The sequence below is a fragment of the Malus domestica genome, chromosome 17 (assembly GCF_042453785.1).
Source record: "Malus domestica chromosome 17, GDT2T_hap1".
NCBI classification, from domain to species: Eukaryota; Viridiplantae; Streptophyta; class Magnoliopsida; order Rosales; family Rosaceae; genus Malus; species Malus domestica.
In genome coordinates, this window is record NC_091677.1 from 13,791,516 (window position 1) to 13,803,837 (window position 12,322).

Consider the following 12,322-nt stretch of genomic DNA (forward strand, 5'->3'; position numbering starts at 1 on the left):
ACCCTTTTCTATTTATTTACTTTCAAAAGTGATCAATGTTGTCCTTGAATTTTATGATTGCACATCAATTTGATCATTTCATTTATATTTCATCCATTATTTTATTAGTATGCTGATGTGGCACCATGTAGATCTCATTAACGTAATTATATATATCATGTGGATTAACCATTAAAAACTATTTTTTTAGGATTTATTATTTTATGTAGCACGGAAAGCCGTGTGAAGGTGCACCAATGCCATGTAAAACGTTATGACTATTATGATTGTCATAACTAATCAATGATGATTTTCATTGGTGATGGCTTGGCGATCGGTTGGGTATGGTTAGAAGAAAAAAGGAATTTGAATTACCCAATTGGAGAAAATGAATGCAAAATGGGATTGGGTGGAGATCTCGGGTAGGAGAAAATAAAATACTCTCTTTATTTTTTTTATTTAAAAAAGGTTTTCCTCACGTGACTTAATAAGAAGACTTACTTTTAATTATTTTGTTTTAAATGACTTGGCTCAAAACAATGTAATTTTGGCCAAGTTTTTTAAAAAACTAAATAGTATTATTCTCCTTCGTTAATCATTTGCAAAACATGCACCCGCAAATCCGTTTCTGCACTTTTCTCTTATACCATATGCCTAAACTTGGGTGGTCCTCGAAGGCCTCACAACCACTGATCGGGGTTGCCGGGTGGTCGAGTCCCTTAATGCATCTGCCATTGGTAAGAGTTGTGAGTTCAATAATCACATATTATATCAGAAAATGAGTAATAATACTACGTGACAGTATGACAATCAAACCAAAAAAATTACGACTTCAATTATTACCTCTTTCTTTCCCTTGTATTTTCTTGGTAATTTACTACAAAATACACAGAGTGTGCGCATAACTACAAGAATATCAGTCAAATTTACTACAAAATGTACTTTCACTACAGCCCAAAACAACTTCACACACAATTTAAACTACGAAAATCAATCCCCAAATTGCCTAACCCTAACTATAAATCCCAAATTTCCTACCCTAAAATAAACCCCAAATCAATTACAAGCAAAATCAAGGTTTAGAGAGGGAGGAATATTGGCCTGATTCGTAGGGTAGCGAGACCAATGGCGTAAATTCATAAATCGCCCTCCAAAAATCAGGATTACCCACTTCACTCTTTTCTATTTATTTACTTTCAAAAGTGATCAATGTTGTCCTTGAATTTTATGATTGCACATCAATTTGATCATTTCATTTATATTTCATCCATTATTTTATTAGTATGCTGATGTGGCACCATGTAGATCTCATTAACGTAATTATATATATCATGTGGATTAACCATTAAAAACTATTTGTTTAGGATTTATTATTTTATGTAGCACGGAAAGCCGTGTGAAGGTGCACCAATGCCATGTAAAAAGTTATGACTATTATAATTGTCATAACTAATCAATGATGATTTTCATTGGTGATGGCTTGGCGATCGGTTGGGTATGGTTAGAAGAAAAAAGGAATTTGAATTACCCAATTGGAGAAAATGAATGCAAAATGGGATTGGGTGGAGATCTCGGGTAGGAGAAAATAAAATACTCTCTTTATTTTTTTTATTTAAAAAAGGTTTTCCTCACGTGACTTAATAAGAAGACTTACTTTTAATTATTTTGTTTTAAATGACTTGGCTCAAAACAATGTAATTTTGGCCAAGTTTTTTAAAAAACTAAATAGTATTATTCTCCTTCGTTAATCATTTGCAAAACATGCACCCGCAAATCCGTTTCTGCACTTTTCTCCTATACCATATGCCTAAACTTGGGTGGTCCTCGAAGGCCTCACAACCACTGATCGGGGTTGCCGGGTGGTCGAGTCCCTTAATGCATCTGCCATTGGTAAGAGTTGTGAGTTCAATAATCACATATTATATCAGAAAATGAGTAATAATACTACGTGACAGTATGACAATCAAACCAAAAAAATTACAACTTCAATTATTACCTCTTTCTTTCCCTTGTATTTTCTTGGTAATTTACTACAAAATACACAGAGTGTGCGCATAACTACAAGAATATCAGTCAAATTTACTACAAAATGAACTTTCACTACAGCCCAAAACAACTTCACACACAATTGAAACTACGAAAATCAATCCCCAAATTGCCTAACCCTAACTATAAATCCCAAATTTCCTACCCTAAAATAAACCCCAAATCAATTACAAGCAAAATCAAGGTTTAGAGAGGGAGGGATATTGACCTGATTCGTAGGGTAGCGAGACCAAGGGCGTAAATTCATAAATCGCCCTCCGAAAATCGGGATTACCCACTCCACTCTTTTCTATTTATTTACTTTCAAAAGTGATCAATGTTGTTCTTGAATTTTATGATTGCACATCAATTTGATCATTTGATTTATATTTCATCCATTATTTTATTAGTATGCTGATGTGGCACCATGTAGATCTCATTAACGTAATTATATATATCATGTGGATTAACCATTAAAAACTATTTTTTTAGGATTTATTATTTTATGTAGCACGGAAAGCCGTGTGAAGGTGCACCAATGCCATGTAAAAAGATATACTATTAGGATTGTCATAACTAATCAATGATGATTTTCATTGGTGATGGCTTGGCGACCGGTTGGGTATGGTTAGAAGAAAAAGGGAATTGGAATTACCCAATTGGAGAAAATGAATGCAAAATGGGATTGGGTGGAGATCTCGGGTAGGAGAAAATAGAATACTCTCTTTATTTTTTTTATTTAAAAACGGTTTTCCTCACGTGACTTAATAAGAAGACTTACTTTTAATTATTTTGTTTTAAATGACTTGGCTCAAAACGATGTAATTTTGGCCAAGTTTTTTTAAAAACTAAATAGTATTATTCTCCTTCGTTAATCATTTGCAAAACATGCACCCGCAAATCCGTTTCTGCACTTTTCTCCTATACCACATGCCTAAACTTGGGTGGTCCTCGAAGGCCTCACAACCACTGATCGGGGTTGCTGGGTGGTCGAGTCCCTTAATCCATCCGCCATTGGTAAGAGTTGTGAGTTTAATAATCACATATTATATTAGAAAATGAGCAATGATACTACGTGACAATATGATAATCAAACCAAAAAGATTACAACTTCAATTATTACCTCTTTCTTTCCCTTGTATTTTCTTGGTAATTTAATGGGATCACACGATTATGAGTTGTTGAGTTTAACTAAAAAGTTAACGGAATTGACGGTTACGGTTAACGTGAGACATGAGTGAATACTAAATTTAGTGAAATTCGGGCTATTCATAAATCATAAGCTAATCCGATAATTAACTATTTCGCTAAATAATATTCCGGACACACCTTTAATATTTTATTTTTTATCAAACGATGTTATACCTTCAATTTTATTAGAGATGAACGGGTTACTTGTCTCATAGAGATTTTTTACGAGTGTTGCTCAAACTAATGTCACAAACTAAATTGGAGTCACTTTGTATTAGAATATAAGGGTCTGGTAGTATTGTACTCCACCTGTACATATGAGATCTTAAAGTCAAATATAGTGAGATCTTAAAGCCGAATCTTGTAGATAGCGAGTTCTATATTAAACAATGATAGACCTATCATGATTCATGTCCAAAAAAACTAGGCTAAATTGGCGGGATAAAAACACATGAACTAATATTGGAACCTGAGCAGAGCCCAATTACAAAAAAGATCAGAAAGACAACACAACATGCCCAATATTATACATAATTTGTGGCCCAGCAGGAATTTCTATTGCACCACATCTGCCAAAAGAATTTTTTCCGGATCAAAAGCAATTCTGACCATGCTCAAGGAAAAAAACTCATAGGCGTTTTTTATTCACAAAAACAGAAAACTCCTTTTAAAGAAGCCTAGCTGCTTCTTGCGGAAGCACGTCCAACTCTTTTCCAAGAAGCACTTGGATTTATATTTTCATATTAAAAGCGCCTCTAAAAAAAGTGTTTATGAGCACGAGCATTTCTTACAGGAGCACATTAATACAACCAGCATTGACAATTCCAGATTTTCATGGTTACGACATTTCATTATAAGTGAGCTTAAAAATACATGAAGATCATACACTTGATAAGCAGCAAGCAATAATATTCAATCTTTCATTACTCCATTTGCTAAGATTGATGCTCACTTCATAATCCGACAATATTTCCGGCAACAATCCGACTCTAAATCCTAATCAACCATTTACCGATAACCGCTACTCTCTCCTAACATCATGATTTCACAAACTGACTCAACTACTATGTCACAAACACCACAAGAAACAGATAATTCGCTCCCATCTACCATTTTTAACACAATTTTGCCAACATGGGTTGTTTTCTTTATTACCTTAGCTGCTACAATCACTGTTATTGTTGTTGTTGCTACGATGGTTACTAGCATTCCCAACCCCGTTAACCCTGCTTTTTCTCCCACTTCCACTCTTCAGCTGAGAAATCTCCACCTGTGTCTTCATGAAAAACTGCAGCCTCTGCAACTCCAACTCCTTGGCAAACTTCATCCTCTGCTTCTCCATCTCCACCACCTGCTGCAGCTTCGCTGACTCCGCATGCTCATAAGCCTCCCCAAACTTCAATATCGCTCGAGTCAGTTCCCTCACCGAGCTCCCACACCCTCCTCCTCCTCCTCCTCCTCCTCCTCCTCCTCCTCCTTTCTCCCTACCCACCGCACAAGGTCTTAATCCACCCCCTACCCTTTTCCTCACGCTCGCATTGGCATTGGCAGTCCTCCTCTTCTGCTCGAAAATCTCATTATCAATCGAAATAGGCGAAGGCTCCCGAGACTCGTCTGAATCCGATTCTACCAAATCCCTTTGTCTAATCTTTCCCTCCCGTTTAGCCCTACGCCCGATAAATTGGCTATGTCGAAGCCCGACCGGCATTTTTTTGCTATGCCCCGAAAACCCACCACTACCACCGCCGCCAGCAGACCCAGGACCCACCTTAGCACCAGAGGGGCCAATCAAATGATCGAGCCTCTCGTAAAAAGGCCACTTGCTGGGTCCTCCTCCGGCCCCAATCTTCGATTTTTCGAGTTTATACTTCTTCTTCACAGTATCAATCCTATTCTTACACTGTATGTCAGTCTTTGGAATCTTACCGTAGTTCTCCCTGCTGCTCACGACGTCCGCCACCTCCTTCCAGTGCTTCTGCTTCAAATTCCCCCTGCTCAGCTCCAAGTACCTCTCCCCCCACGCCTCGATCAGCACCGCCGTCGCCCCTTCGCTCCAGCAATCTTCCCTTCCTCCCCCGCTGCTCCGTCCCTGTTGCTGAGCCGACGACGGCAGAGCTAGGGTTAGGATTTTGTTCTGAGTCGGCGTCGGCGCTGGAACTTGCGCCGGCGGCACCGCCACCGTCACCGTAATCCGACCGTTCTGCCTCGTCGACGCCGGCGATCGGCTTCCTCCCGATGCCGGTGACTGGATCTCGTCGTCCTCTTCCATCGATACGACTGCAATCGTGCGCGGATCTGGATCGGTCCGGTCTAGATCCAAAATTCGGTAGTAAACTGCGCCTGTGCGTAGACTATCACCGATCTGAGAGCTGGCACTGGTTCAGAGGGATTGAGGAGAGTAAGGGTTTTGTAGTGGGTGCTATCGTGCGCCGGAGGTCGTAGGATATGAGATATCGGCGATGTGAATTTTAGGTTTTGGGGGGGTTGGAATGCTTTTAGTGCGAAGAGAGAGAGAGGGTTTGGGTTGACCGGCTTCTCGCGTTTACGGAAAACGTTAATTTGGTGTTTTTTGTTGGGTCGCGTATTCTCGGTTGACGGAAAAACCTGAGGGAGTCAAGGGACTCAGAGAGAGGGGCGTTGGGGTTTGACGGCGTCCGTCGAGGGGTACATAAGGTGAGGACACGTGGTTGGATAGGGGACCCGGCAGTCGAGATGGCGGGATTTAATTGGGGAAGAGGTAGAGTCCCCGTCACCGGCGTCAGGAAACAGCCGGCTTAGGAGTAATTGACGTAAAACTCCATGGTGTTTCGCTGCAATTACCGGTGCCGTCATTACCTCACCTGACATTTACTCGGCTGTGGCTTCCCTGATCTGAATTCTGGTGTTTCCGAAATTATTAATTCCTAATGGAGAAAATAATCTTTTTGTTAAAAGTTATTTATTAGTACAAACTCAAAGATTAAGGACAATCTTTTTGTTATGAGAGAGGTGACATCATAGTACTAACTCAATATTTGTTTGCTTGTGTTTTCTCTAATGTCATTTTAGACTAAATCTGAAGATAAAATTTACAAATTAAATAATGTGTTACTAATATGAATAAATACGTTTATCAAAAGTTTAAGTAATAAACCAATCATCTTCAGATCAATCATCAATTTCTATATCCTTTAGGTTTCAAAATTTCGTCTACAAATTTTAGTCTTCCTATCATTAATTTAAGAGAACTTTAACGAAAAGCACCATGTATTGTTCACTTTAACGAAAAACCACATTTTTACACTAAAAATTCAATCCTGATACTATTTACTTTACCCTTTATTTTGTCCTTATCATTAAAACTCAAAGTTTTTAAGCTATTTTCATTAGTTTTCCTTTAATTTAATGGGGATACGACATATATTTGAGTAATGTCATCAAGCGTATACAAATATGTATATATATTGCGAATTAGAATTTTTTTTTTTCATAATAGTTTGACTAGTTATTATTCGGATAAGATAAAATATCACAATATATTGAGAGTTACATGTGTGAAAGTTAGATTACTCAAATACAATAAAGCTCGTTTTCATGTGAGTGTCGTATCATTCACTTGGTCATATTATCATACTTAAATTTCTCTTAACATTAACTCGTTTTCGCGTCAGTGGAAAAATCAATTCACCCAAATTGATCCTAAGGAAGGAAAGGCATCATTTGTCCAAACAGTTCACACAAATTACAACCAAAGATGAGATGAAAAGAAAAATAAAATAAAACCAATTTGCTAAGGCTAATAAAGTAATTTTAGCTGAGGTAGTTCAAAACGTCAAGCGAGCAAAGCAAGGCCCCGCATTCCGGTTGGCTTGGGAATTGGAATTGCGTTCTTCAGACTTCACGGCAGCTTTCTTCTGTCACCGTTTACCGCCTACCATTTCCATTTCCGCACAACATACTAAAATAGGCTCTAGGATGCTAAAGAAGTCGGTCACTGTTTAACGTTATCGACCATGACCGACAGTTGTCGGTGACCGCTGGTCACGCCACAAAAGGGAAACGGGCTCACGTAGGTCAAAGATAAAGGTGGTTGGGAGCTAGGACGATGTCAGTCAGCCTGTCCACAGGGCTGCATGGTCAAGGCCGGCTTTGATTGGCAGGTAGGATTCTCTTCTCTTCTTTTTTTCATTTATAACCTTCTTCTTCTCTTACATTCTTTATTTTGTCTTTCTTTTTCTATAAAAGAATTAATATAAGATATTGACGTGCCTTAACCGTGACCGTTCAAATAAAAGCGAAGGGAGGGAAAAAAAAGGGGAGAGAATCATACTTCCTGATTGGCTACATCTGACGTGGATGTTGAAGTGCTGGTAATATTGAATGCGGATCTTCTTCGGATCTTGATTCTAGAAATCCTCCAATTACATCAGTTCATTGTATATCGTACGGTTAAAAATCATTAAAAATCTTTTTATTTAAAATTAAATATAAATAGCATCTGACAAAAACTGACCGTACAATATATGATGAACATATATGATTGGAGGATCCTTGAATCCTCACAAAGAAAATCCGGAGAGGATCGTCATTCGTAATACCTAACGACTTTTGTGGCATCAAAGTATATGGAAGGGGGGACTGCACTCTAATCAGCATGCTACCCTTTGAACCGGAAATGGATCCTCTCTGGATCCCTTCCACAAAATCCACCAAATGAAGGGATCTGGGCCCTTGAAATTTGATCCAAATGCTACAAACAGAGGCCTCCTTTAAAAGTTATAATAACTTTAGCCGTTTGATCAAATTTCAAGAAGTTTGGATCCCTTGATTTGGGGGGAGGATCCCTTTCCCTTTGAACCCATTTGAGAGCTTACTTTGATAAAGCACATGGCCTTTAAGGGAAAAGAATTCTATTTTTTAACCTGTTTGAGAGCTTACTTTGGATAAAATACAGGTCCTTTAAGAGAAAAGATTTCCATTTTTTTTAAATTAAAATTAGTTGTGGAACTCACTTCACATCGAACTTCTCTATTTATGATTATTGCAAAAATTGAATTCAATTGGAAATCATTTGCCTATTTAATTATCACGACAATATTTTAGTGTTTTCTTAGAACAAAATGTTTGTCAAATTTTTTGAACTCAATTAGATGCTTCAAATATTTATGATTTAGTTAATACTTTGCAAGGATAATCTATGAGGTGCAACTTGAAAAATAGATGGTTCAGATTGTTAAAGTTCAACATAATATAGGTCCCAATAAAAATAAGAATCTCTTTCTTTAAACGCCTCTTGATAAAGTAGTAATGGGGAAGGAAAAATCAAACCTAAAAAACTTAGTGTGTAGGAATATAAGAGTTATAAAATCTCTTTTACTTTCAAGTAATTTTAAAGTAACTATATTATGGTAGCATGGATTATGTTTATTTGAGCAGATTGACCATTGAGGTTGACTTTAAGACTTAAGAGTCGAAAGTGTAATAAAGTAGCTCACAATTAGTAAGGTTTGCTATCGAGTTGGAAACTTCTAGATTTAGGTTTCGGAAGCTCAATGACTTATTTGAGAATCGATAACGCAATAAGGTAGCTCATAATCTAGCAAGTATCGACTTAAAAACCCCTAGATTTAGATTTCGGAACCAAAAAGACTTTCCTATGATGGGATAATTTTTTTGGTCCCGTTGGCACGGCTAACTACACTCTTAACACTTTTTTTGCAACGGGTATGTTTTCACATTTTTTCACATGTGACGAGATATAAGATGTGACATCAAATAATGTGTAAGTAAAAAAGATAATGTGTATAATCTGATTGAAGGTAAGGTTTAAGTTTCAACTTCGAAGAATAAATCCTTTTTTGTATGAGGACTTCGATGTATCCTAGTCTTATTGATCAATAAAATTTCGATTCTATTTTAAAAAAGAATAAACACTAGAGAAAACAAAAACTAGATCAACATATGTGAATGAGGAGGACGAAGCCCTCATTCCATTCTAATCTATGAAAATCACATCGGAAAAAGTGATGGGGTGCACTTCCCTTTAGCAAAAAAATAAAAAAATAAATTAGAAATACGATTTTTTTACTCTCGTTTTTCTTTTGATGCTCTTCATTTACGATTGAATAAATCAGGTAAAATTTAGGAATAAAAACAAAGTAAGGTTTTCAGAAAAAGAAAACCGAAACATGAATCACTACGCATAAATTATTCAACCAAATTCCTGGCACAAACAAATTTCATAAAGTCACTTCTTTAATTAGTGTTTGAAGCGTAAAACTAGCAAAATAGGACATGCTACAAGAATGGCATAGCTTTCGTTTGCTTCCTAACCAAAAATGTCCTACTCTCTCCTTCCTATCAAAAGAATTCTATTCTATGTGGCCTTGGCATACCTATCAACAGCAAAGTTGCGCGTTGCACTCGGCAGTTCAAGGCATATTCCGTCAAGTTCGGGTTTTGCAACCATTTGACAACCCAGACGGGACCTGCTGCAAACAAATACCGTCTTTTAGAATTCATATCAATTTCAACTATAGCTCTGACAAAATTTTCCCTGCAGATAATTCCAAGATATAGGGGGCTTACGTCTCTGTGAGCCCGAAAGCAAGATCCAGCATGTCGTTTTCCTCATCAGTTTGGATCTTCGAGTTTATTGTAGTATTCCATATCCTAACCAAGAGTTCTAGAAGTTAGCTTCGGATGGAGATTTTGGTGGGAGGAATGGAAGTCTAGAAGGCAACTTCCACCGGATACTAACGAACGGAAATCAGTTCATTTTTCATGTCTCCTCTCCTTGTATCCAGTGAATATTGCCTTCCTAGTATGATTCTTCATCTCCAAACATCAGGTTTCAATGTACAATAGTACATACTCTCACAATCACATGACATCTTGAGCAAGCGCACGATCCTTCACATGCTCCTAAGATCACATTAAAACCAACTAGTTACGAGGTAGACTATAGAGATAGCCAAGCTGTTTCTTAGTTGACCAACTCGATTCAATTCAGCCAATAACTTGGTTCTAATCACATAAGTTCAATTTCCAAGTCATCTTATCCATTCAATCCTAACAAGCATTTTAATAGTCTCATTATAAACAACCTTGAAGGGCAAGCTCACGCATCAACACCACTAAAACAAAACTTATCGGCGTCTATAATCTACATAGAGCCCAGAAAAGTACGTAATAAAAGTTAGAATCATATTAAAACAAGAGGAATCAAAGTGGAATGCTCTGTGGTACAACATCAAATGACATGCCAGAGTACCTTCAAGTTCTATGTCATTTTCATGAGCAGCTTCTAGTGTGGACATTCCAAAGGGAATCTTAATATGCTTCGCCATCTCATCCTTGTCCACAAATGTGACAGAAATTCTGCACATTCGAAAAGAAGGTTGCAGAAATCAATGAATAAGATATAAGGGTTCCGGTAACACATATTTACTTGCAGGATAGCGCTAAGGATGAGAGCTCATCTTTAATGAAATAAGCCAAATAAGGGAATTCTCTCCAAATTGTTCACTGGCGATTGAAACAATATGTAAGGATTTGTGGCTACAATCCAATACGGTTCTTTTATATGAAACAAGAACTTACTCTTCTACTTTTTTATCCCCCTCTTCATGAGCAGTTGTCGTAGAGTAAGTTTGATGCTTCTGGAAAAAAAGATGAGTGAGATTTGAGGGGTCAGTGCTAGAAATTGAAAACGAGACAAAGTTCCATATATAAGAAATTCGTTAGGAAGCTAACCGGATTGTGGAAAATATAACTGTAACGTCCACCGAAGTTTCCTGTCTTCGCTGCAGACGTCGATGGAGCTGGAAAAGCATACAAATTAGTTATGAATTATTTTTAAGGGAGACTTTGGATGCGGTCCTTAGCTATGAATATTCTTTGATTGAAACCTGGTTGTTTTTTAATTTTTGATCAAGGTCCATAAAATTAATGCAATAATTTATTTCTATGTAGTTACTATATTTTTTAAATTAAAAATTAAAATTTTTAGTTGTTTATATAAATGAGATTTTAAATAAAAAACCATAATTTGTGGGATTAAAAATATTAAAATATAAATATACTATTGTGTGTGTGTGTATATATATAAACATGGGTACATTCATCAAAATTAACCAAAAATATTATTGTATCAAAACATGGGTACATTCTTCAAAATCACAAAAAAAAAAAAAAAAAAATGAAGATATTAGGCTTAATAACATTAGTAAATTTATTCGATTAAACATGACATGCATACATTTTAAAATCAAAGAATAAAGAATTAATGTACCCATATAAGTTTAAAAATGGATTAGAAAAAAATTGAATAGATTTTATATAAAAAAGGTACATTTTACATATAACAAATTGGTATATTTAAGAATGAGTACATTTTAAGATTAAAAAGTTTTACATAAATTGGTACATATAATTAGCATGGGTACATTTAGCAAAATAAAAAGTACAAATACAAATAAACTGTAAAAAATATGGGCACAAAAAGAAATTAATATATGGGTACAAATTAAAACTGAAAAGAAAATTGGTACAAATTAAAAAAGAATTACAAATTAAAAATGGGTACAAACTAAAACTAAAAATATATGATAAAAAAATTTAGTCATAAATATAAATATACTAATTGTAACATTTTTAACATTAAATGAATATATTTAGAAATAAAAAAATATTTTATTATTTAAATAATTAATGATGTTATTAATACCCAAGGACCTTGATCAAAAATTGAAAATGAATAGAATTTTAATCAATGGAGTAGCAAAAGGGAGGATGAGAACCTAATTTCTCCTATTTTTAAAGATACCAACTTAAACTACAATTTAAAATCACAAGAGAACCTCCACTGCCTTACTGGAATCATGAGATAACCTCTACCTAAGCAGTAGACTAATTGTACAGTTTGTTGACCTTTCAAGTTTCTGATTTTGTATTATAGAAATCGTAATGAGAGCATACCTAGGTTACAAATATATAGGAGAGTTTGAGTGAGTTGCAAACTACATTCAACACTCAAGTTACCTATCTTAAATCTCCTTGAATCACGTTGAACAGCTGGTATAGGGAACATAACTAAACTCCTTGGATTAAGGAGTTAACAACAAGATAAGACCCTTATACAAGTTGA

The 12,322-nt window shown here is 36.1% G+C and overlaps 1 protein-coding gene and 1 pseudogene across 1 annotated transcript; both read right to left on the minus strand.

Moving 5' to 3' along the window:
• Nucleotides 1-4,024: 4,024 nt before the first annotated feature.
• LOC103417527 (trihelix transcription factor ASIL2-like) lies at nucleotides 4,025-6,166 on the minus strand. Its single transcript, XM_008355706.4, has one exon. It carries the CDS (start codon nucleotides 5,462-5,464, stop codon nucleotides 4,352-4,354), a length of 1,113 nt encoding a protein of 370 aa, XP_008353928.3. The 5' UTR covers nucleotides 5,465-6,166; the 3' UTR covers nucleotides 4,025-4,351.
• A 3,237-nt stretch (nucleotides 6,167-9,403) lies between these two features.
• On the minus strand, nucleotides 9,404-11,025 carry LOC103417543 (uncharacterized; annotated as a pseudogene).
• Between the last annotated feature and the right edge of the window lie 1,297 nt (nucleotides 11,026-12,322).